Source organism: Mesoplodon mirus (assembly GCF_964341445.2).
Source record: "Mesoplodon mirus genome assembly, chromosome: 12".
Classification (NCBI taxonomy): domain Eukaryota; kingdom Metazoa; phylum Chordata; class Mammalia; order Artiodactyla; family Ziphiidae; genus Mesoplodon; species Mesoplodon mirus.
In genome coordinates this window covers 7,810,215-7,837,441 of record NC_138988.1, presented here as the reverse complement: position 1 = coordinate 7,837,441, position 27,227 = coordinate 7,810,215, and the positions used below count along the sequence as shown (strand labels likewise).

At 42.6% G+C, this 27,227-nt stretch overlaps 1 protein-coding gene and 1 long non-coding RNA gene across 4 annotated transcripts in view; both read right to left on the bottom strand.

The window, feature by feature from the left end:
- SRGAP3 (SLIT-ROBO Rho GTPase activating protein 3) overlaps nucleotides 1-19,038 on the bottom strand; it is a 280,149-nt gene extending 261,111 nt beyond the window's left edge. For all 3 annotated transcript variants that reach the window (XM_082639785.1, XM_082639787.1, XM_082639788.1), the window contains exon 1: nucleotides 18,955-19,038. In XM_082639785.1, coding sequence (XP_082495911.1) covers nucleotides 18,955-18,979 — 25 coding nt within the window. In that variant the 5' untranslated portion in view covers nucleotides 18,980-19,038. The remainder of the gene's footprint in view (nucleotides 1-18,954) is intronic.
- Nucleotides 19,039-24,629: 5,591 nt separating this feature from the next.
- The window catches only part of LOC309814233, a 48,211-nt gene continuing 45,613 nt past the window's right edge, over nucleotides 24,630-27,227 (bottom strand). The window contains exon 3 of the long non-coding RNA XR_014295653.1: nucleotides 24,630-24,692. This is a non-coding gene — a long non-coding RNA (uncharacterized lncRNA). The remainder of the gene's footprint in view (nucleotides 24,693-27,227) is intronic.

Genomic DNA, 27,227 nt, shown 5'->3' with positions numbered 1-27,227 from the left:
CCATGAAACAAAAGCAGAGGACAATATTCCAGGATCAGGACAAAGGGACTACTGGGGACTCCCAGAGACTCAGCCTTCTCATCTCTGCAATGGGAAAATAATATGAATTCTTAGGGTTCTTGGGAGGATTAAATGAAATAATGAATGAGATGTCTTATGCTGTCGATGTGAGGAATTATTGAAGTACCCACTGAGCTTGTATATGCGGTTAACAAGTATGTCCTGACCATCTTAAATACCCTCTATTGAGTACTGGGAGAAGAAAGAGATGATGCGACTTGATCAAGGTGTTACAATTCATAAATGCTGGAGCTGGGCTCTAAACCTAGGTCATCTGACTACTATTGAATACATCATGCAGGCCATCAGCTGCCAGTGGATTCCAGGGTAGGAAGTAGGGAACCCGTGTCAAATTCTCACCTCGTCTTAGAGTTATAAACTGAATGTTTGTAACATCCTCCAAATTCATATGTTGAAGCCCTAACCCCCACTGTGATGGTATTTGAAAGTGGGGCCTTTGGGAGATACTTAAGGTTAGATGAGGCCATGAGACACCAGAGAGACACCAGAGAGCTCTCTCAGCAACACTCTCTCTCTATCTCAGTCTCTCTCACTCTCTCTCTCTCTTCCCCCCAACCCCGCCTGTGTGTGAAAACACAGCAAGAAGGTAGCCATCTGCAAGCCAGGAGAAGGTCCTAATGAAAACCAGACCATGCTCACACCTAATCTTGGCCCTCCAGCCTCCAGAACTAGGAGAACATAAATATCTATTGTTTAAGCCACCCAGTTTGGTATTTTGTTATGGTAGCCTGAGCTAAGACACTCAGGTTAGGAAGCCTGAAGAATGGCTGATTCAAAATAATAATAATAATAATGGAAAAAAAAGGATAAAGAGAATGAAAGTAGCTATACTAAGGGATATGAATTGAAATTTTTTATTAACTCATACACTTACTCATTCATCAAATATATCTTAAACACTTCATATGGGCTAAGCATATAAAGTGCTAGACACAATCACAGACCAGATGGACATAGTCCCAACTGACATGGGGATCTTAGTTTAATTGAGGAGACAGGTAAACGAGCAATTATAACTGAATGTGAGGAAAAAATACAGGGTTCCATGGGATCTCATGGTAAATGCACCTGACCTACACTTGGAGAGCCAGAGGTGGCTTCTCAGAGGTGGAAATTTCTAAGCTGAGCCTAGAAAGAGACAGAGCTGAAGACAGCAAGTCCAAGACAGAGAGGGAAAGTGTTTTGGGCAGGTGGAGTGGCATGAGCTAAAAGGTGATGATCAGTGTAGGTGGAGTCTGAGCTCAAGGTGGAGCCTGAAGGATATGATGCCGGAGAGAAACATGGGCCACAGTGTGAAGTGCCTCCTAAGCCATGTGAACAAGTTTCAGGTTTAGCCGAGGTTCAGTCGGGAGCCTCTGAAGGGAACTGACCTCGACAGATTGGCCTTTCAGAAAAGGTGACTCCAGTGACAGTGTGGAAACTGGGCTAGAATAGGCAAGACAAGGAACTAGAAAGCAGAGGAGAGGCTGTTAGCATCATCTAGGAGAGCTATAAAGGGAGTTAGACAAGATAATGCCATGCACTGCAGTGCTCTGAAGACTGGGTCCTTCACGAATGTTGCTTCACTGTATCCTTGCATCAGCGACAGCATACACTGGGTACTATTATTGTACCCATATTTTCAGATGAGGAATCATCTCCTACAGAGCTACCCCTCTGGGGTTAGCTGCTGCCCTTAGCCCCTGATGCCAAGGCCCCAGCTTCTTTCACCTGGACAGCCTTGATAGCCTCCTTCCTGGTCCCTCTGCCTCCAGTCTAGCCTCCTTACAATCCATGATCACCCCAGAAGCCAGAGTGAGCTTGTAACATATAAATCAGATCCTGATGCTTCCCTCTAAATACCCTGCAATAGCCTCCCACCACACTCTTCCCCATGACCCATGCAACTGGGCCTCTGCCTTGCCCCTGACCCCACACTGTTGCCCCTCTGTCTCCCTACTCCGAGCCACAGCAGCTTTCCTACACTTCTGGAATGCTCCAAGGACTTGCTGTTCACCCAGCTTCCTCCAGGATCTTGGCCCGTGTGTCAAGGCATACAGGGGCTCAGTGGACACTTCAATAATTCTCAGAGAAGCCCACCCAAACCACCCTACTCAAAAGGCAACTCTAGCCCATTCCCCTGTGTTGTTTTCTTCATAGTGCCACTATATCTGACGTTACCTTAGTTACCTACATGATTGTTCACTTAATGAGCCTCTGCACCCCACCCACCCTATTCCAGTGGGTCTGATGGACCTTTCTGCGATGGCAGAAATGTTCTTTACCTGTACTTATCGATACAATGACCATTAGCCTATGAGCACTTGAAATGCGCACATGTGCCTGAATAACTGAATTTTCAATTTGATTTTGTTTTAGTGAGTTTATATTTAAATTTCATGGTTATTGTACTGGACAGAGCCTAGAGTATAAGCTCTCAGAAGGCAGGAACCATGTCTCACTATGTCTCCTGTGCCTAAACAGTACCCGACATTTAGTAGGTGCTCAATAAAAAATTCTTGAGTGAATGGACAGAGATATGGACAAGTGAACAATGAAATCTCTTCTGACCTCCTCTTGGCTCTGCTCTCCACCTCTCACTAGAGGCCCTGAGGCCTCCCTCCACCCAGCTCAGGACAGGCGGTTTCTTTGCTGCAGGGACCTCAGGCATTTGGCAGAAACACCAGGTGCCAGAGCAGCAGAGTCAATTACTCCCTCCACTGCACTCTATTTGGAGCTGAACACCCGCTGTGAGGAGGTGGGATGGTAATGAGGCCTCAAGAGGCCCCAGTAAATACTGCAGCTGTTTCTTATACAGCCATTCGGGCTTTAAGGAATGTGGAAGTGGTTCGGCCTATAAATCCATGTGAATCTCTTTATTTGTCTATTCCTCCTCCTCCTCCCTTGTCTAATGTTGGAAGGCACTGGGAGGGAGAACCAAGTCAGTGTCAGGTCAAGAGGCTGAATTCAATTAAAGTCTTATTTGGACCCAATCTCTTTTAGGAAATGAAATCAGCATTCAGCTGAATAATATATTTTTTGCAAGTTAGGGTCCCTCCTGGGCTCCATTTAGGCAGAAAGATAATTCAGAACAGACATTCAGTCTGGTCTTATTTCTGCAGAGTGAGGATTAGGACATCTACATGATCCCCTGGCAATAAGACAAAGTCATACTTCCCCCTGTTATAGCCCCAAATGATGATTGAGAAAGATATGGCTTCCAAGGCCTCTGGAAAGCACTGCTTCACCTTGTTAACTGTGCCAGGATTTGGATGGGAAAGGAGCAGACACTATGCTTTGAGACAGTACCAGATATGAGACCGAGAACAGACAATGGTTTAAGAGACAGGATAAACAGAGGTGGACTAAGTGAAGGTGGCTCAAGTTGAACTTCCTGGAGAATCCATGTCATGCACAGGCAGTGGATGCTGTAAGGGGTCTGGTTTCTAGGGGTGTGAAAGGAAACTCTTGGGCCTGCTCTAAGAGGCTGACATGGAGGGACAAAAAAAGGTGTGACTACTGTATACTTCATGGCACATCTCTGAGAACTGCCAGTCCAGTGGTCTGAGATGCTTCAGGAAATAAACTGTATTTTCTCTGTGGTTTAGAAACTGTCCTTAACCTGGGGAAGACTCTGTTATAGCAGGGGACAGGGGACATATCCTCATATGCAATCTGGACAATGGCCAGGCTCTAGAGTATCAGATGCTCAAAAAATTATAATAATAGTAATAATAGTTACCATTTAGGAAGCCCCAACAAGATGCCAGCCTCTGTGCAAAGCTATTTTCTACATTATGTCAATGAATTATCACAGCAACTCTCGAAGAGCTATAACCATCCCCATTTCATAGGGTAAAAAGGGGGATGATTCAGAGAAGTTAAGTCATCTGCCTTGTTGGAGAGGCCCATGTGGAAGTAACAGAGGGTGAACTCTAACTGACAGGCAGCAAGGAACTGAGGCCCTTAATCCAACAACCCATAAGGAACTGAGTCCTACCAACAACCACACAAGCTTAGGAGTGGATCTGCTATGGACTCAACTGTGTTCCCCCAAAATCCATACACTGAGGCCCTAACCCCCGAAGTGCTAGTGTCTGGAGATGGGACCTTTGGAAGGTAATTAGATTTAGATGAGCTCATGAGTGTAGGGCCCTCATGAAGGGACTAGTATCCTTATAAGAAGAGACCAGAGACCTTGCTCTCTCTCCCTCCACCATGTGAGGACACAGCAAGAAGGTGGCTGTCTGCAAGCCAGGAACAGAGCTCTCACCAGAGCCCACTTGGCTTCCTGACCTCAGACTTCCAGCCTCTGGAACTGTGAAGACATAAGTATCTGCTGTTTAAGCAACCCAGTCTGTGGTACTTTGTTATGGCAGCCCAAGTTAATTAATATAAGACCCTTCCCCAGTTGAGTCTTCATAGGAGACCTCAGCACCCACTGACACATCAACTGCAGCCTCATGAGAGCTCCTGAAGCAGAGGACCCAGGGAAACCAAACCTGGATTGTGGATCCACAGAAACTGTGAGATAATAAATGTGTGTGTTTTATGCCACATTTTGGAGGATAATTTGTTACTCAGCTACAGATAACTGATACAGTCACACAACCCATAAGTGCCTTATCTCTGACTCTAAATCAAATCAACATAGTTCCAAAACCCACTCACTCTGCCTTTCATGTTTTCTTCTATCACTTTCCCCAGAAGTGTCAATATAGGTACCTAATGCCCTGAAACAGTCGGACACTGCCCCTTTTCCTGATGTCCTGTCCACCAGGCATAGGAAAAGGACCATATACTCTCCAGAAGGCAGCACCAAGAGCGGAAAGCAGGCAGAATCTGGAGTTAGGTGATTTAGATTGGAATCACAGCATTGCCAACACACCCCAACTATGTGACCTTGGGTAAGTTACTTTCCCAATCTGAGTCCTCAAGGCCATCTCTTTAAAGATAATTTCTTGTAACATGACTATAAAGCCTTTATATGGAGGGATATACTCAGGGCAACTGAGGTTAAGGCCTGCCAGTCTGGAGTCTCCCACTGGACATAGTGCTCCTTAGTAGGGCTGGCTCATGAGACAAGATGGAGGGTTATTTTTCAACTATAACCAAGGACCCAGACAGTGTCCCCAACAGAGCCACATAGCTACCTTTCCTTCAAGATGTCTCCTCTGCCATTGGCATGTCTGTGCCTGCCCACCTAGACTTCAGAAGGCCAACTCTTATTTGGGAACGACAAGTGTCAGTCCTCTGCATCATTTGCCTGGATGAAATTGTTACTCACCAGTCCAACACCAGACGAGGTCTGTCTGTAAATCTTCCCAAGTTCAACTGGAATCATTCCACCCAAACACATTTCCAGCATCATCATGCTAAATGGTGATGAGAGCCAGTAAAGGAAGCTGCCCACAAATGTGGTCGAGTTTGGAAGTAGATATCCCAAGAGAAGGCAAAAGCCAAAACAGGCCACATTTAGCTTCATTACTACACTTACATACCATACAAATTTTTCTTAGTCTGGATAAGTTAACTCATTAAGTGTCATGACATAGTAATGTTTCCAATAAATTGTTACATGAAAAGGTAGAACGTAAAAATGTTAGCATGGCATGATCTCATCTAAGAAAGAAAGAAAAGAAAGAGAAAAACATTCTAAGGAAATGGTTCTCAAATACTCATGTATCAGAGACACCTGGAGGACTTCTTTAAACACACTGCTGGGCCCTACCTGCAAAGTTTCTGAGTCAGAAGGCCTGGGATGAGGCTAGAAATTTCGCATTTCTAACAAGTTCTCTGATGTTGTTAGCCTGGAGACTAGACTTTGAAAACCACTGCTGTAAGGAAATATGCCAAGATTCAGCGGTTACCTATGGAGAGTGGATCTAAGGACAATAATTTTTAATGCTGCATAATATTATTCTATATTTTCAAATGTTGATAATAAAAAGATATACTTTTCACATCCAGAAAAATGCATTAGTATAAAGAACAGGGAAAAGTCAATTTTTAAAATATGTATGTATCAAAAGAGTCAACCCTCTAGGCTTCCTTTCATGTAAAATTCAAAAACAGACAAAACTAACCTATGATGATAAAAATCAGAGTCTTGGCAATGATTTTTAGGCTATGACACCTAAAGCACAATCAACAAAGTAAAAAATAAATAAGAGGACGAAAAAATGCTTCTGCACAACAAAGGAAACCATCAACAAAATGAAAAGGCAGGGCTTCCCTGGTGGCGCAGTAGTTAAGAATCCATCTGCCAATGCAGGGGACACAGGTTCGAGCCCTGGTCTGAGAAGATCCCACATGCCGCAAAGCAACTAAGCCCATGTGCCACAAATACTGAGCCTGCGCTCTAGAGCCCGTGAGTCACAACTACTGAGCCCATGTGCCACAACTAATGAAGCCTGTGTGCCTAGAGCTCCTGCTCCACAAGAGAAGCCACTGCAATGAGAAGCCCGTGCACTGCAACGAAGCGTAGCCCCTGCTTGCCACAACTAGAGAAAGCCTGTGCACAGCAGCAAAGACCCAATACAGCCAAAAATAAATAAATAAAATAAATAAATTTATTTTTTTTTAAATGAAAAGGCAACCAACAGAATGGATGAAAATATTTGCAAATCACCTCTCTGATATGGGGCTAATATCCAAAATATATGAAGAACTCACACAACTCAATAACAAAAAACCAAATAATCCAATTAAAAATGGGAAAAGGACCTGAATAAACATTCCTCCAGAGAAGATATACAAATGGCCAACAGGTATATGAAAAACGCTCTCAATATCTTTAATCATTACAGAAATGCAAATCAAAACCACACTGAGATACCACCTCATGCCTGTTAGAATGACTATTATAAAAAGGATATGAGGGGCTTCTCTGGTGGCGCAGTGGTTGGGAGTCTGCCTGCCAGTGCAGGGGACACGGGTTCGAGCCCTGGTCTGGGAGGATCCCACATGCCGTGGAGCAGCTGGGCCTGTGAGCCACAGCTGCCGGGCCTGCGCGTCTGGAGCCTGTGCTCTGCAGCAAGAGAGGCCGCAACAGTGAGAGGCCCGCGTACCGCAATGAAGAGTGGCCCCAGCTTGCCACGGCTAGGGAAAGCCCTCGCACAGAAACAAAGACCCAATACAGCCAAAAATGAATAAATAAATTAAAAAAAAAAAAAAAAGCATATGAGGTAACAAATTTCTGGCCAGGGTGTAGAGGAAAGGAAACCCTTGTGCACTGTTGGTGGGAATGTAAATTGGTGCAGCCACTATGGAAAACAGTATGGAGGTTCCTCAAAAAATTAAAAATAGGGCTTCCCTGGTGGTGCAGTGGTTAAGAAACCGCCTGCCAATGCCGGGGACACTGGTTCGAGCCCTGGTCCGGGAAGATCCCACATGGCGCGGAGCAACTAAAGCCGTGCACCGCAACTACTGAGCCTGTGGTCTAGAGCCTGCAAGCCACAACTACTGAAGCCCGCATGCCTAGAGCCCGTGCTCCGCAACAAGAGATGCTTCCGCAACAAGAAGCCCACGCACCGCAATGAAGAGTAGCCCCCGCTTGTAGCAACTTGAGAAAGCCCACACGCAGCAACGAAGACCCAGTGCAGTCAAAGATAAATAAATAAACTAAATTTAAAAAAAAATTAAAAATAGAACTAGCGTATGATACAGTAATTCCACTTCTGGGAATGTATCTGATGGAAACAAAAACACTATGTGAAAAAGATATCTGCTCCCATGCCCCCACTTTTCCTAGCAGCATTATTTAGAGTAGCCAAGATCTGGAAACAACCTGAGTGCTGAATAGATAAAGAATGGATAAGGGACTTCCCTGGTGGCACACTGGTTAAGAATCCGCCTGCCAACGTAGGGGACACAGGTCCCACCCCTGGTCCGGGAAGATCCCACATGCCTCAGAGCAACTAAGGCCGTGAGCCACAACTACTGAGCCTGTGCCCTAGAGCTGCACACCACGACTACTGAGCCTACGTGCTGCAACTACTGAGGGCTGCCCCCCTAGAACCCATGCTCCGCAACAAGAAAAGCCATCGCAATGAGAAGCCCACACACTGCAACAACGAAAAGTAGCCCCCGCTCGCCACAACTACAGAAAGCCCGCACGCAGCAATGAAGACCCAACACAGCCAAAAACGAATTAAAAAACAAAAAAGAGGGCCTCCCTGGTGGCGCAGTGGTTGAGAGTCCGCCTGCCGATGCAGGGGATACGGGTTCGTGCCCGGGTCTGGGAGGATCCCATATGCCGCAGAGCGGCTGGGCCTGTGAGCCATGGCCGCTGGGCCTGCGCATCCGGAGCCTGTGCTCCGCAACGGGAGAGGCCACAACAGTGAGAGGCCCGCATACCGCAAAAAGAAAAAAAAAAAAGAATGGATAAAGAAGTTGTGGCATTTACATAAAATGAAATATTAATCGGCCATAAAAAAGAAAGAAATCTTGTGGAATCTAAAAACAACAATAACAAAACCAAACTCAGAAAAAAGAGATCAGATTTGTGGTTACCAGAGATACAGGGGGTGAGATGGGGGGATTGGAGGAAGGTGGTCAAAAGGTACAAACTTCCACTTATAAGATAAATAAGTACTGGGGACGTAATGTACAACATTGATGACTATAGTTAACATCGCTGCAAGGTATATCTGAAAATTAAGAGAGTAAATCCTAAGAGTTCTCATCACAAGGGAAAATTTTTTTTTCCTTTTTTTTGTATCTGTATGAGATGATGGATAACTAAACTTGCAGCAATCATTTCACAACATATGTAAGTCAAGTCACTAGGCTATATACCTTAAAGTTATACAGTGCTATATGTCAATTATATCTCAATAGAACTGGAAAAAAATTTTTTTAATAAATCAGAACAGGAGTTGCCTATGGGGGTGGAAACTGACCAGGTGAGGTCACCAGGAACTTTTCAGAGTGATGGAAATGTTTCCTTGACTGGGGTGGTAGTTACTCAGGTGTATACATTTATCAAAACTAATCTAATTGTAAAATTAAGATCTGTACATTTCTCTGTATGAAATTTAACTCATTTAAAAAACACTATAGCCAGGAAAATATAGTGTTGTTTATACACATATAATACAACATCATATATACACACATATACATGATACCTATAATCTTAACTATATAAAACTGGTATGTGCATAAGGCTAATCTGACCAGATAATAGCACAGCAAGTGAAAACAAGTAATTCAGAAGGAAGGCAGGGGTTTTAAATTTTATTTCTATTTTCGCTGTTATAATATTGTTTGAGCAAGAGATTTTTAAAAAGTTAACAAGAACTCAACTCTTATTTCATTCATGCTGCTGGTACTGTGTGCTACCTTTCCAGGAAATGGTCTAAATCTTGCACCAGGAATTCCTGAGGACCAAAGCAGAGTATCCATACAGTGCCTGTGAGTCTGCTGGGCCACCAGATCCCCATCAGGACTGAGGCACTCACTCCCCAAGTGCCCAGGAGTGCTGGCTGTTGAGGGCTCCCAGTTACAACTCCCCTCAGGCCTTGACCTCAGCCTAGGACACCACTCACTCCACGTTATGCCCCCTCCTCAGACACTTGCATCAATGACTGTGGCATAGGTGGTCCCGCCACACTTTGGACAACTCTGAAGGATCATCCCAGCTTCAGAGATTCCAAGGGATTGATTCTGCTGCCCTCACTCCCTCAGAGGTGTTGTTGCTGAGAGCAGTTCCATAAACCTACACATAAACTTGCAAAAGCTTGGGACAATTGCTTTCCCCATTGAACAAAAGGCACCATTTTGTAGGCTGAATTTCCATCACATCAGCCTGGCTAACAAGGCAAAATGAACCCTACAGCCAAAGCATTATGCCGAAAGAAAGCACAGAATGGCAGAGGATGGAGAGAAGAATTAGGAATGTACACCTCTGTCCTGTCTCCTGGAACATATGAAGTCCACAGGAAATATCTCAAGGCTGAGTGAACAGGGACTTCCCTGTTCCACCTTACAATGCAGGGGACTTGGGTTCGATCTCTGGTCAGGGGACTAAATATCCCACATGCCATGGGGCAACTAAGCCCACATGCCACAACTACTGAGCTCGTATGCCTCAACTAGAGAGCCTGCGTGCTGCAAACTACAAAGCCCACGAGCCCTGGAGCCGGCGCACCACAACTAGAGAGAAGCTTGTGCACCACAACAAAGAGCCTGAGCACCACAACGAAAGATCCCGCATGCCTCAACAAAGATCCCACGTGCCGCAGCTAAGACCCGACACAGCCAAAAATAAATTAAATAAATAAATAATAAATAAATCTTAAAAAAAAAAAGACTGCGTGAACAAATAGGTACTATACACCTATCTCTTTCATGGTGCTTATCATATTGTAATCACAGCAGAAGATCATTTGCATGGAAGGTCTTAGACCTGCTCCATTCTGATATTACAGTAGTTCTGGAGTTTCGATATCTTAATGCCAAAATTTGTTTAGTTTGACAATGATCAAACTAAAGTCATTTTTACCTGCCACAGCAGATAAATGTTCAAAAACTGTCACAATTTCTGTAGCCACAAGTCCATTGCAATGCCATGGCCATTGTCTATGATAATCTACCTCTGGGCAGCCATCACCAGTCATTCACAGTCCACCAGATCACATCACCTCTTCACAGTACAAAATGTTGTCAGTCTTTACAGTGGTGTGATTTTTGAGTGATAACTTTTTTTTTTTTTTTTACTTAAAAAAACTTTTTTGACTGCAGTAAAATACACATAAGGTTTATCACCTTAACCATTTTTAAGTGTACAGTTCAGTGACATTAAGTATATTCACATTGCTGTGCTACCACCACCATCTATCTCAGGAACATTTTCATCACCCCAAACTGAAACCCTGTACCCATTCCCCAGCTCCTGGAAACCTTCATTCTACCTTCTCCCTCTGATTTTGACTGCTCTAGGTCTCTCATATAAGTGGAATCATACAGTATTTACCCTTTTGTGACTAGAAGATTTCACTCAGCATAATGTCCTCAAGGTTCATCCATGTAGTAGCATGTGTCAGACATTTCATTCTTTTTTTAAGCCTAAATAATATTCCATTGTTTCTATAGACCACATTTTGTTTATCCATTCATCCATCGATGGACACTTGAGTTGTTTCCACATTTTGGCTATTGTGATTAACGCTGCTATGAACATTGTTGTATAAATATTTGTTCAAATCCCTGCTTTCAATTCTTATGTGTATATACCCAGAAGTAGAATTGCTGGATCATATGGTAATTCTATCTTTACTCTTTTAAGGAACTGCCATACTGTTTTCCACAGTGGCTGTACCATTCTACATTTCCATTAACAGTGTACAAGGGTTCCAATTTCTCCCCATTCCCACTAACACTTGTTATTTTCTGTTTTGATAGTAGCCATCTTAATGGGTATGAAGAGATATCTTATCATGGTTTTAATTTGCATTCCTCTAGTGATCTGTGATGTTCAGCATCTGTTCATGAGCTTACTGGCCATTTGTTTTTCTTCTTTGGAGAAATGTCCTATGTCCATTTTTTATTTAATATCTTTATTGGAGTACAATTGCTTTACAATGGTATGTTAGTTGCTGCTGTATAACAAAGTGAATCAGCTATACGTATACATATATCCCCATATCCCCTCCCTCTTGCGTCTCCCCCCCACCCTCCCTATCCCACCCCTCTAGGTGGACGCAAAGCACTGAGCTGATCTCCCTGTGCTATGCGGCTGCTTCCCACTAGCTATCTATTTTACATTTGGTAGTGTATATATGTCCATGCCACTCTCTCACTTCATCCCAACTTACCCTTCCCCCTCCCTGTGTCCTCAAGTCCTTCTCTATGTCTGCGTCTTTATTCCTGTCCTATCCCTAGGCTATGTCCATTTTTTAATGAGGTTGTTTTTAATGCTGCTGTTGAGTTGTAGGAGTTCTTTATGTATTCTGGATATTAACCCTTTATCAGATAGATGATTTGCAAATATTTTTTCCCATTCTGTTCATTGCCTTTTCACTCTGTGGCCTTTGTTGCACATAAGTTTTAAATTTTGATGTAGTCCAATTTATCTATTTTTCTGTTGTTGCCTATACTTTTGATGTCATATCAAAGAAATCACTGCCAAATTCAATGTCATGAAATTTTTCCCCTATGTTTTCTTCATTTGCAAGTCAATATCCAGTTTTCCCAAAACTCTTTGTTGAAAAGACTGTCCTTTCCCCATTGAATGGTATTGGCACCCTAGCTGAAAATCATCTGACCATATATATGAGGGTTTGTCTCTGGGCTCTTTATTCCATCGGTCCATATGTCTGTCTGTAAGTGAATGACCACATTTAATATCCTTTTAGAACAACTTTGATGTTCAGCCTCCCAGATTAAAGTCTTCCACTGAATCTGTTTCCATACATGCTCTTCCAAAAGACTGTACACTTCTTAGGAGCCAAGACGATGTCTAGTTTTGTAACCTCAGTGCCTGGCACTATACCTGGCACGTAGTAGGTGCTCCAAAAATATGTGTACCAGATGTGGCAAGATCCCGGTGGGCAAGTTTTGCTCATCATATGCCCACCTTGAATGGGGACTCAGCATTTCAATGCATTCTCAAAAGAGATTAAACTCCGCAACACATTAATAAGCAATGTCTATTTTACCAAAGAATTGTTGGGGAGGCAGAAAGGAAAGTTTACACTGCACATAGTGGGACAAGATTTCATAAAAGTTCCTTTAAATATTGTTCTTCTTTTCCCTCAAAGTCTTCTCCCCTACAGTTAGTTCATTTTTGCTCCTTCTCTTCCTCTTCCTTTTTCTCAGCCTCTAAAAAATATGCTCTATTGTCCCGAAGCTATTCGGTTCTCAGCCTTAGAGTACCAACCCACTCAACCAAATATGAGCCTGGTGGTTAGTTAATGGAGCAGAACCATCTATATATTGTTCTTCAAGCTTAATGCTTAGGAACTCATCTCACCCCCACCCCAAGCAGCTGATCAAAGTGTTCACCCACCTACATACGTCTCCTGAAATGAGGAAGGACGGGCAGTCCTAAGCGAGGAAAGAATCTACTGCGAAGAAAATAAGACCTTTTTCCATTGGGTTACAAAGATATATTGAGTGAATGAGTTGAGACTATCACTAACAAGCCTCAGTCAATGTCAAGATACAGATGCCTGCCAGAAGCTGCAGTTCCACCTAATCCTAATCCCCTCTCCTGCAGGGCCCCGGTCAACCACTCATCAGTGGGTTCCTGGCTTAACAGAAACCACAGCAAAGCTCTCAGCCTGAAATAAAGAGCCTTCTGGGTCACTAAGGTGTCTCCTAGTGTGCTTTCTCTGGCTCTGTGGGTCTCTACTTCCTAAGCCCACCTGTCTTGCTGGGCCCTCCTTTATTGGCATCCAGGCCCCACCTGTCTTCCTCGTCTCTGACCCATGTAAGTGCTCTGACCGTTATTACCTCCCTGGTATAGCCTCTAGCCCACTCTGATCTGTCTACCAGACATGGCCCTCTTCCACCCTAGATCCACTGCTTCGGTTCTTTCCTGAAACCGGATATTGAGCTTTTCAGAGAAATAGGAGTAGGATACAGAGTAATTCTGTTATTTAAACACTTACTCTGTGCTGAGTGCTGTGATTAAGAGTTCTTAACCAGCATGTCTGGGTTGAATGCTGCTCTGCCACTCATAAGATATGTGACCTTGGGCAAGTCACTTGACCTTTCTGTACCTCGGTTTTCTCATTTGGAATATAGAGATAATAATATTAAATAATATAGTAAATGCTCAATTCATGTTCATTGCTGATATTATTATTATTACTGCTCACATGCATTGGCTTCATTTAATCCTCACAAAAATCTTGTAAGGTAAGTAGTATTCTCCCCTGACTCATAGGTTTTACGAAAGAGGAAACTAGAGTTCGGAATAAAGTGAGTAACTTGCCCATGGTTACAGAGTCAGTAAGTGGTAGAAACAAGATCTAAACATGGATCTGTTTGACTCCCAGACCCCATGCCCTTGCCATCGTGTCAGACCTCCTCCAAAGGCAACTACCTCCAAAGAGTGGTCAAGCCTCCTTGGGGAAAAGAAAGAGACAAGAGGCCAGCAGCTGGGGAAATTCAGGGAGTGATGGAGAGAGGTGGAATGAATATTAAACCAGAGTTAAAGTAAGCAGCCCCACTTGGTCACTCACTAAGTGCACACGCAACCAGTCTTCAATACCTTCATCTAGAAAATGGGAATGATAGTACTGTGTTTATAACAATAAAAATAATTAGCCCTGTGCCGGGAGCAGTAAATTGGCGTGTGGTATAAGTCATGTGAAAGTACTCTGCATATTGTGAAATGTATCACAAATGTAAGACTACTATTCAAAGTCAGTATGGGATAGTGGAAGAGAGTCTTTGGAGTCAAGAGAAATGGGGTCACACTGCAGTAGCTGGGTATCCTGGACAGGTTATTTCACTTCTCTGAGCCTCAAGGTCCTCTTGAATAGGGATATATCAGACTCTGTCACTTGGAAGTGACAGAAAACCCAACTCAAACAGACATTTGCATAAAAAGGGAGTTTTTTCTGACTCAAGTATTTGGTTTACAGTTGAGGCACACAAACAGTGTCGCCAAGTCACAGGTTTTCTCTTAACCTCTTCATTCTATTCTCTGCATTGTTTCATGCTTTCTAAATTGTAGGCCCCCCATACCAGCACATCAAGATTACATCTAACAACCTAAACAAGAGTAAAAAAAACTTCTTTCTTGTGCAAGTTCTGTAATTAATCCTCACTGACCTGGCTTGGATCATGTGATGAATCCCCGGACCAACCACTGAAGCTAGGAGATAAGAATATTCTGATTGGGGGCTTCTCTGGTGGCGCAGTGGTTGAAAGTCTGCCTGCCGATGCAGGGGACATGGGTTCGTGCCCCGGTCTGGGAGGATCCCACATGGCGCGGAGCGACTGGGCCCGTGAGCCATGGCCGCTGAGCCTGCGCGTCTGGAGCCTGTGCTTCACGGCGGGAGAGGCCACAGCAGTGAGAGGCCCACATACCGCAAAAAAAAAAAAAAAAAAAAAAGAATATTCTGATTGGCCAGGCCCTGGAATAAGAGTGGTGGGATGAGCCCCACTAGAGCTGAGAATGGGGAAAAGGGAGCGGTGCCCCAAAAGACAAAATGCTATTGCCTGAAAAGGGGGGAATGGATGCTGGGCCAGCAGCAACAGCTGTCTGTTACAGGGGATGCAATGGCCACCTCATGGAGTTGTCTCTAGGTTTAAACGAGCCGTGTATATAAGTAGGAGATTGCGATGATTGTAGAAGAAGACAGGGCTCTACGAAGTAACATCCAAGCTACTGAGAAATCAGTCTGATGAGAACAAAATCAGTGCCCTGATGAGGTCAATGGAAAGTCCCAGGATAGGCAGTGAGGTGGTGGACCCCACACTGGACTGGTGCTGGGGCAAAAGTCAAGGTCAGCCCCACAAGGGGTGAGGTTTAGGGCTCAGAATGGGCAGGTGATGAGATGTGGTTGGGATTGTGGCCAAAAGGCCAATGCTAGCAGAGCTGTGCCCCTGGCTTTCGGTTGAGTGGACAGCCTGTACCCCTAAAAAGGCCAGGCCCAGCAGGCAAAGGAAACCATAGCAACCACAAGTTAAGGAAGGCAGATGAAAAGCTTGTAAACACAGCTTCCAGCCATGTGGCATAGCTTTGGGCTCCTAGGAGACAGCCACATAAAGACCAGTCTGGCTCATGGCGACCAGGCAAAGGGGACTATTTCTGGACTCAACTGTGGGCTGACGCAGTCTGCAAACTAGACAAGCAAACAGGCAGCACAAACAGACATCACTACTACAAAAGCAGAGTCTCCATGTAGCGCACTTCTAGTTGCTCACGTGTGCGGAGCAGCAGGTTGGCTCTCTTGGCCACACCATTTCATGCCCCGCTCCCCTTCCCTTCTCCATGAAAACGCTGACCCAGCCTCAGTGCTGGGTGGAAAGTGACTGTTTAGAGAGTGGCGGCAACTGGGAGACCTACTAAGAAGCTCTGTGTTTCTCTGTCATAAATAACCAGCTGTCTCGTGCAATTTCCTGAGCTGCACAACCAGCAATGACAACCTGCCTTTCCATGCACCATCAGGCAGTGATTGTGGGTCCTCAGCATGATGCTGACACGTCCATTTTTCAAGGCCATGGCCAAGCCCGCTTTTCACTACTGGAGAGTTAACCGTAACTCTGCAATGCCGGGTATGACAGTACCCACCCAGAAAAGACATTTAATAGGAAAAAAAATCTGTTTTTTCTCCAATCTGATGTTCCAAAGAGAAAAATCAGCAAACTCTTTTTTTCCTGATAAATCCTTGAAATTTTAGGTGCACAGAACCCAAACAGTAACTATGGCAACACAAGCCACTCCAATAAGACTAACACAGATTATTTCCAGCACAATAGCCTGGCTTGTGCTCAGAAAGCAGAGGTAATGTTGGCTGAAAGCAATCCCTGAATTGGTGGGGGGGATAAAATCCTCCGGCAGTGGAAGCTTCATGCTTAGGTTTCTGGTTTCAGGCCCCTAGGATTCAGTGGCAAGATGAATTAACTACTGGATTAATATCTTGCCACTCTACACTATTGAACTGGCAGCCTCTTCACCCTCTGCTTGGGCTTCTTCACTTCCAACCACAAAGCCAGTCAAACCCCAGGACTCACAGTGACAGCAAAAAGAATATGGGCTGTGAAAAGTATAGAATCAGGCAGTTTGAACAGACGTTAGGGATCACCTGGACTGGGAGCCTCTTGAGGTGAGGAGAATAGGCTACGTGTTCTGCACAGAGCTGAGGACCTGACCCAAGGTGGGTGAAGCTCTGTCTAACCTCATCTGTTTTACAGATGAGGAAACCAAGAGCCAGGACTTGGCCATGCTCACTCAGAATCAGGAGATGACAGGGACTCCTGGTTAAGCCCACTGGCTGTAGAACAGGACAGAGTGGGGTCTGCATCATGGTTGTTAGATTCTGGGCAAAGTCACTTAACTTCTTTGAACCTGGGTTTACTTAAGAATAACAATAATTACAATGATAATAATAAGGCCTACCTTTTAAGGTTGTTATAGGAATAAATGAAGTAATCCATGTAGATCCATGTAGTATATTTAGCATACAGTAGGGGCTCCCAATATAACTAATACTATTATTATTAATGGCAAAGCCAGAACTAGACCAGTTTCCCCCCCAGAAGACTTGTGCATAATGCAAGAGGAAATCCAACTTCATCTTAATCTGTAGGACCACTTCTTTCCATACCCCATCTTCTTCTGACATAAACCGACCATTTAACCAATTCACATTTAACAATCTTTCCTTGTGCAGTGGTTCTCAAACATTTTGGTGTCAGGATCCTTTTCCACACTTAAAAATTACTGAAGATTCCCAAAGAGCTTTTGTTTATATGGGTTTTCAAAACTATTTATTAGTCTATTTAAAAATAACAATAATAACCTCATTACATTTTAACATTAATTACATATTTTCATGAAATATAACTATTTTCCAAAACAAAAAAAATTTAATGAGAAGAGTGGCATTGCTTTATATCTATGCAAATTTCTTTAATGTCTGGCTTGATAGAGAGCAGCTAGGTTCTCGTATCTGTTTCTGCATTCAGTCTATTGTAATGAGTTGTTTGGATTGAAGTATATGAAGAAAATACGGTCTCACACAGATATATAGTTGGAATAGGAAGGAATACTTTATAGACTTCAGATAATGGTGAATTTTCTTCTTTGATAATCAACTACATCAAAACTCAGCAATTGTTAGTTTCTTAAAGATTAGTTGCATGTAGAATCTGAAACCATATCAGGGAACTCTGTTATATTAAATTCTATCGGTTTTCATGCACTTTGAATGGATTTCTTTTTTACCTATGCATGGTTCTTTAACATCATGCATTGGTCATTTGGAAAATACTGGCTCACTGAGTTATGCAGACCTTCCAAATGTTGTCACATTTCACTATACAAGATCACATTCATTAACATCACTGCCAGTCTCAGGAGATAAGTCTTTAAGTGTTAGGAAGCTGTCAAGTTAATAGTGGAAGATATTCTAATTTTTCCTTGAAAGCTTGAATTTGATCTTTGATAACAAATACTGTCAGTGTTTTCCTTGACAGGCTAATTTCAATTATTTTTGAGAAATTTTCTGCCACATACCCAAGCTGGAGTAACTATAGTTTTTTGTTAAAAGATACTTTTTTAAAAAGGTAAAACTGTAACTCTCATACAGATAAAAGACGACCACATGTTAAGGATTTTATTTAAATCATAATGAGAGAATCAAGCAGATGTTTGAACCAGTTCAAAGGAGAAGCTAAAGAAGCACAAATTTATAATGAATAAAAGAATGTTGAAATGAATGCGCACATGGCACAGAACTGGCTTTTTCATAGAGCGGGACGGGGTATCCCTCCACCAGACACAAGTAATTTGCATATCTATAGAAAAGAATTATTTTGCATTGCTATCAGTTAACTACGACTTACGGAGTTGCAAAATAGCTCCATAGAATCCTAGCCAGCTAAGTATGTGCTCTACACAACGCACAGTTTTCCTTTGAAGGCTAAACCTTCCCTACGGTCTGTCGCTCATTCTTCCGAGTAACACAATGGTGTTTTGTGAAACAAGCGGCAGTTCAACTCACAGCTCAACAGTTGCACAAGCGCTCTTCCTGAGACAATCGTCCCACTTTGGTATGCAGCACAAGTAACGCTAGGAAGGACTGGCGCCACTGCCTTGATCTCTGCTAAGGTGCCAGTGGCTTTAGCCACCATCGCTTTTGCACCTTTAGCGCAAATGTCCACATGGTGAAATGGCAAATGATAGTCTATTAATCTAAGGATATGTTTTACCTTGAGGACCCCCTGACGGGGTCATGAGGAATCTCAGGGTTCCGTGAATGTTCTAGAATCACTGCCCTGAAGTATGTTGTGGATCAAGGTAATGACCCAAAGAAGAATGAGCAAATAGCAAAAAGTCGGACATCTGCAAATTGAAAAATCAGACCTCACGTGGGCCACTGCTTGGGGAGGGAAAAGCGATCAGTGAGAATCTGGGAACAGTGCCATGGAGTTGGGGGCATGGAGAATTTAAACAATAATAAAACCCACTAAAAGTTGGTATGCTTTGTTGTTAGTGTACTGGCAATGCCAAACAATGCCACTGATGAAATACTCCTCCCCACGTGGGCAGACCATTCGCATTGCTCCCCACTTGTTCACCACTGTCCAGAAGTACAGACCCAAGTGAGACACAGGAGCTCACTAGCATTAGAGCTGCAGACTGTATAGGGGAGAGACGGCAGCCATTCTGTTCCTATTCTTTTAGTAACTGACAAGTAATCTGACAAGCATGGATGCTTGTCAAAATCCAAATCGATCAGTATCTTGATCCTCCTCTCCTCCCCAAAAATAAGGATTATAACTCTTCAACTTTAATCACATTCTCCCCAAATTTTGAACCATTATTATCATAAACCTCAGTTTTATCTTGGTTTTTTTAATCTTACAAGACATTGTTTTTGTCGTATAGAGTTGACTTTTTTATTCGTCCACAAATTTATCATTTTCTTTTCTCTTCATTCCTTCTTGCATCTCAGACCTTCCTTCTGCCTAAAGTATATTCTTTAGAATTTCCTTTGGTGAGTCTGCTGGTGATGACTTCTCACAGATTTTGTCTGCATATCCTCCTTTAAAAATAGTTTTGCTACATATATAATCGTATGTTCACAGTTATTTTTCTCTCAGAACATTTAAGATATTTCAATGGTTTCTACTATTGCTGTTGAGAGGACAACTGTCAGGAAAATTACCATTCTTTTAAAGACGATCTGTCTTTCTCTCTGATTGCTTTAAGATCCTCTCTTTGTCTTAGTGTTCTGCAGTTTCATTTATGCTATGTGCAGGTGTGGATTTCTTTTTATCTTACATGAGATTCACTGGGCTTCCTGAATGTGTGAACAGGTGTCTTTCAGCAACACTGAAAAATTCTCAACTAACATCTGTTCAAATATTGTCTCTGCAACATTCTTTCTCTCCTCTTCTTCCGGAACACCAATTATATGTGTATAAAATTATTTAATTCTATCTTCCAGATCACTTAATCTCTCATATTTTCCATCCCTTTGTGTCTCTGTGCTGCATTCTCAACATATTTTTTAGAACTCTCCCCCAGGTTACTGATTCTCTCCTCAATGTTGTCTAATTAACTGCCGAATCCATAATCTTTTATTTCTAGAAATTCTTTTTTTAATATACTTTGTCAGTTTTACAGTCTGATACTTTATTTGTAATTTTATTTCTTATTTCTTTAAACATATTAAAATACTTCTTTTATATTCTGTGATAATTCCACTATCTATAGTCTTCATGAGTCTGATTCTGCTGTCTGTTGTTTCTGCTGGCTCAGTACTCATGTTGCCTCGCTTCCTTATGTATTTTTACCATTTTTGATCATGAGCTGAAATTTCTTAAAACTTTATCATGAAGAATTCCTTGAGGCCTGGGGAAGACAGGTTCCTCTACGGGGTGTGCATTTCGTTCTGCTAGGTACCTCGAGGACACTACTAACCTAGAATCACTTTGGTTGTGTGAATTCATGCTATAGATCCTTATAAGGATTGACTTATGATTACAAATTTTCAGGGAAGATTTTTTTTGACCCTCCACCCAGGCCCAGTCTTCAAGATAAGCAACTATTTTTATTCTTCAGGTGACAGGTTTATTTCTAAATCACCCTTGCACTAAAGTGCCTTTACAGTGAGGTATGGCCATTTGAGGTCCTCACTTTATGGAAGGGGTCCTATTAGACCCCTACCTTAGGCAGGTTCTAGGCTTCACTTTCTGTCTCCCCATGAAAAACTAGAGCTCAAAAACCAGCCAGTTCAGATGGGAACATACTGTATAACACAGGGAACTCTACCTAATGCACTGTGGTAACCTAAATGGGAGGGAAGTCCAAAAGGGAGGAGATACCTGTATGTGTATGACTGAATCATTTTGTTGTGCACTGGAGGCTAACACAACATTGTAAAGCAACCATACTCCAATAAAAATTAATTTTAAAAAAATCAGCCAGTTCAGCAAATATCTTTGAGGCAAAAGCCAGCTTTGGGGTTCTGCTTACTTTACTTACTTAGTTTTTGGTCTTTGAGGATTCCTTAATAACTTGCTGGCTCATGAACACATTTTTTAATGGCTTTTTATGTCATCTAGCACATTTAGTTGTTTTCAGCAGGAGGATCAGTCAGGGTAAGCCATTCTACTACACTGCAAGAAATGAAAGTTTACATAAAAGCATGGGGTGCATAAATGATGATTTATCTGATGCAGTTTGGTTGTGTGGAACAGGAGTGACAGAGAGCAGCAAGGTCACAGCTGGGTTTATACTCGAAAAGCTCAGCAGGGGCTAGCGAAAGAAGGGCCTTGAATGTCATTCTATATTTGAACTTTATTGAGTAGGTAATGGACTACAAGATTCATAAAGTTTTTCATATACTAACACCTTAGGATTCTATTATTGTTTTCTTGAAAGTACTGTTTCTCAAAGTGTGGCCAAGTTCCACCTGCATCAGAATCCTCTAGGTAACTTATCAAAACTTGCAGATTTCCAAGCCCCATCCCGAACCTACTGAATCAGTATCCTCAGAGAAGGAAGGTGGGAAAGAGACCACTAATGGATTGGAAAATCATTTTAATAAGATAGAGCAAAAACTTGCAGAGCATGTCTCTTGCTATAAGGATGAGTATTATTTCATTAAACCTTTATTTAGGTGTTATAAAGTGTGTGTGTGTGTGTATGTATGTACCTGTGTGTGCACACACACACACTGGGCCAAGCTGTAAAATGTATTTCATGCATTGAGATAAAAAAAGTTGAGGTCAAAAAAGCTGTAAAATGTGTTTCATGCATTGAGGTCAAAAAAGTTAGACAGGGCTTCCCTGGTGGCGCAGTTGTTGAGAGTCCGCCTGCTGATGCAGGGGCCACGGGTTCGTGCCCCGGTCTGGGAGGATCCCACATGCCGCGGAGCGGCTGGGCCCGTGAGCCATGGCCGCTGAGCCTGTGCGTCCGGAGCCTGTGCTCCACAACGGGGGAGGCCACAACAGTGAGAGGCCCGTGTACCACAAAAAAAAAAAAAAAAAAAAAAAGTTAGACAATCATTATCTTAGAGGATGCCCTTTATATTGTTTTTCATCAGACTTTACCTGTAATTAAAATATTGTGAGAAAAGGAATACAGTATAATTTCCCCCTGAATAACCCTACCCATAGCATGCTGGGACACATCTATGTTTGTACATAAATCAATTAACTTGGGCACTTCTTGACTCAAAATGAAGTGATGAAAAAGCATCTCTATGAGTCTGGTATGGGTAGCAACATGATGTTAATTGTCACCTATGCAAGAACTGTTTTCTTCTTTTCCTCAAGAGATTACAAAGCCTGTGTTCCAGCTCTCATCACATCTCAGCAACCCTATACTTCAGGAAATGAAGTATCACAAAATCCTGGCACAACTGACTCCAGAGGACTGAGTGGCTCCTTTTGCTGTGGAGGATTTTGTTGTACTAGGTGTTGCTCCCACAAGTGGTCATAGGTTGTTGCCTGGAATGCCTTTTGCTATTTGGATACTTTTTTCCTTTTTACTTGTACTTGCTTCAATCTGTAGCTTATTCTCCCAAAACTCCAATAAACAAGGACAAATATAAATTTATCCATTCAAGCATCAATATCAAACACACACACACAAATTGTTGTCTTAAATAGACTTTGCAATTTCAATCATTCATATAATGCCTTGAGTATGTTTTCCATTTCCACACACCTCTAGTACTTTTACCTTTTTTCTTTAAATCGAATCACATTTTTACATAAAAATAGTTTTCATAAGGAATACTCTATACTCCTTTTGCAAAAGGAAAACTAGCATCACTTGCCAAAAGGGAAGATAACTGTAAAAATAAATGTGAGGGGCTTCCCTGGTGGCGCAGTGGTTGAGAGTCCGCCTGCCGGTGCAGGGGACACGGGTTCGTGCTCCGGTCCGGGAAGATCCCACATGCCGCGGAGCGGCTGGGCCCATGAGCCGTGGCCGCTGAGCCTGCGCGTGCGGAGCCTGTGCTTCGCAACGGGAGAGGCCACAACAGTGAGAGGCCCGCGTAGCGCAAAAAAAAAAAAAAATAAATAAAAAAAAAATAAAATAAATGTGAGGAAAAGAAAACCAAGTTATCAGAGTCAAGTTAGATTCCATCACCTGCCGGGCCTTTGAACCTGAGTGCAGCCTGTTCTCCTTGTTTGAAAAAGAGATGCAAATGAGGACCAGACTCTTGCTCTGTGATGCTATCAAAAGGCATGAGAGATTGGAAAAGGAAATAACTCTCTTGATAGTGATTCATTTTGTTTTAAGGCTGAGCAGGTAGTTCTTAGAATTGTCTCCTGTTTCATTAGTATTTCAAATTTTAGGAAAGGATGGTATAGATTTGGTTCTCAAACTGTAGTGTAAATCAGAATCACCTGAAGGGCCTGTTAGACCACAGATGGCTGGGCATCATTCCCAGTTTCTGATTCAGCAGGCGAGACCCAAGAATTTGTAGTTCTAACAAGTTTCCAGGTGGTGCTGATGCTGTGGGTGCAGACCACGCTTTGGGAACCACTGCACAGGTAAATCCTACACATCTTTCACAACCTTGTTTAAGAGGGTCCCTCCTTCTCTGCACTCTCTATCCACGTTAAACTGCTCCTAACCACTTCCTGTTCATCTTCCTCATTCCTAGTCTTTTCACCCAAACCATTTTATTATCCTCCCTTCACAAATCCCATGCTTTGAAATACTTTTTGTCTATCAAACAAAACATACTTATCAAGCAATAATTCATTTTCTCATGTTTTATTAATCAAAGACAAGGGTAACTGCCAATCAGAGCTTCCAATCAGCATGGGGTAACTGGTATTTCTATTCTATAACTGACTTGTTATAATTCTAGCCCAGAACAAAGAAACCTGATGTTTTGGTTTAAATAGCCTGTGCATCTAATCTCTGGTATATATGAGCTTTTTTGGTTACTCTTTTTTGAAGTCCTGAAAATAACTCACAGGCACCCCCTCCCTGCTTCCCTCATTACCCCATGGGGCTGGGAAGCTCAGGTTGGGACCACCTGGTATCTATCACTCATCTGGTAATTAATCACTGATTATCTTCTGTCATTTCTTCTATTGTTGTCCCTTAACAGCATGAAAGGACTGCATCTGGCCCTTCTTTGTAAATCACATGGTACCTTGCTTAGGGCTTTAGAATATTAGCATCTCCCCAAAAAAGGAAGAAACAAAAAAACCAAAACCGATTTATTTCATGTTTGACTATATATACTACAATTGTATCCAGGGGAGAACAACACAATGAAAGAATATTGCAGTAAAATAGACCAGTATTGTAAATAGGCGACAAACTCAAAAGTTACCCTTTGGGGAAGGAAAGTGAGTCAACAAAGCAATTAATTTCCAGGGTTGGTAAAGAGACTTGAAAATAAATACTTGCCTTCTTAAGTTCACCAGAATATGATTCCATTGGATTGCTCTGCCTGGGGCCTCCTGGAAGGCTGTTAGGAGGAAATGTTGGAAATGAGTCTGATTTAATCACAAGCAGACAAACTGGGGATTTGGAGTGATGGTAAGGTCTTAATGAATCAGACACAACTCTGCCTTCCCCAAGAGTATGTGACTCTTCCTTTTTCCAAAACTCTTGTCCTCCTGGAAGCCATCCCTGTTGGTGATTACTACCACCCCACCCCCACCTGATTCTGATCACATTTTATTCTGAACTCTCTTAGCAATATGGACTCACTGCATGTTGCTTTGAAATTGCTACTGAAGCTTTTGCAAGCGGGTATGTGGGTGTGGGTGTGGATGTGAGTGTGTGTATGTGTGTGTTTGGGAAGGCACCCTTCTTCCCTCCAAAAAATAGCTTCCCACCCACCTGTGACAAAGACCTAAAGCTTGCCTATGATAATGTCTTTGGTGACCTTGTTTATGCCAGGCATCTTCTTTCAACCTGCCAGTGACAGTAAGCTGTTATCCATCATTAGTCTGTTGGTGCCCCTTCCTGCCCTTTGCTGATGATGCTCAAACAGTACCGCTGGCACTGCTTTGGATAGCTCCACCAAGGAAATTCCAAGGAAATCGTTTGACTACTGATGACTCCAGAAAAGATGCAAAAAAGCAAGGATTTAGGTTGTTGTTTTACTTGTTCCAATGACTTATTAGATTTAGCTAATTACACAGCTTATCAAAGTAAAAGATCTTCTGTGTGCCACGTGATGGTCTACCCCATCCTTCATGCCTGATTGAATAACATGGTTAAAATCCAAGGAGCTCCTCCTCTAATGAAGTTCCTGCTCTGTCCGTTGCTACGGCAACTTAGGGCCATAGTCCAAGATGACAGCAAATATATTAAATATTGCAGCAAATCCATTTTCTCCCTGCTTTAGTGACCTCAGAGCCAAGACTGTATTTGACAGTGTACAAGTATAGTAGAAGTATTGTGCCTGCGATTTTTTTTCTTTTTCAACATGGAAACCAATCACATTTATATTCACAAGCACAGTGTCATCCATGTAGCAGGCACTGAAAAAATACTTGAGGGAAATTAGTTATACATGATGCATTAACTACACACATATATTGTCTCTTTTTCCTGAGACCCCACCAAAATGACGGTAAAAGAATTAAAAAGGAGTATGTTCACATAGATGAAGAAAATGGGACATGATACCACAGTAAGCAAGTGATTTCCGCTTTTTTAAATTGTGGTAAAATATACACAACATAAAATTTACTATTTTAGTCATATTTAAGTGTACAGTTCAGTGGCATTAAGTACATTCACATTATTGTGCAACCATCATCACCATCCATCTCCAGAACTTTCTCATCATCCCAAACTGAAACCCTGGAGCCATTAAATAATAACTCCCTATCCCCCCTCCCTCAGCCCATGGTAAACCCTATTCTATTTTTTGTCTCTACATCTTTGACTACCCTAAGTAGTGGAATCAGATAATATTTGTCCTGTTGTCACTGGCTTATTTCACTTAACATAATGTCTTTAAGGCTTAGCCATGTTATAGCATGTGCCAGAATTTCATTCCTTTTTTTTCCCCTACAAAATCAGACTATATTTCATTTTCAGCTGTACTGAGGAATAACTGATAGAATCTTGCTCCTTTTTGAGGCTGAATAATATTCCACTGTATGGATATTACTACCCTTTGTTTATCCATTCATCCATCAATGGACATCCTGGCAGTTTCCACCTTTTGGCTATTGTGAATACTGCTGCCATGAACACTGGTGTGCAAATATTTATTCAAGTCCCTGCTTTCAAAACTTTTGTGTATATACCCAGAAGTGGAACTGCTGAATCAAATGGTAATTCTATGTTTAACTTTTTTGAGGAAACATTATTTTCCACAGCAGCTGCACCATTTCACATTCCCACCAACAATGTGCAAGGGTTCCAATTTCTCCATATCCACCCCAACACTGTTGTTTTTTGTTTTGGGTTTTTTTTAAATAATAAGCCAGCCTAATGGGTATGAAGTGGCATTTCATTGTGGTTTTGATTTGCATTTCCCTGATGGTTGGTGATGCGGAGCAGCTTTTTATGTGCTTATTGGCATTTATTCTGTTCCTTTTTAAAAGAAGGAAAGCAGATGGAGGAATGGTAACATCATAGCAGAGCAAGGGAGGGGGAGTGGGGAAGGGGGTCACAGGTGAGAAGCAAACTGATTGCCCCACAAAACCTCTGAAAGATTTGGCCCATGATAAAAGGATGGAACACAGTAAGGATCAGAGCTGAAAACATCCTCTGCCCCAGAAGCCAAGCAGTTACTCTTTACCCAGGCAGGAGAATGGAAGCTTGATCCCTGGCGGATCTGAACTGGGCAGGCCCTAGATTCCAGTACAACGGGCACAGTAGCCAGCAGGAGTGACATAAGGTCTGGAAATAGGGAGACTCAGCGAGAGTGCATCCTGAGCAGTGGGGACCCCAGTCCTCTTCCTAGACTCTGCTCCCCAAATGCAGGCAACGTGTGTGACCCCTAGACAGCAGATGAGCGGATTCTTCTCCTAAGAAA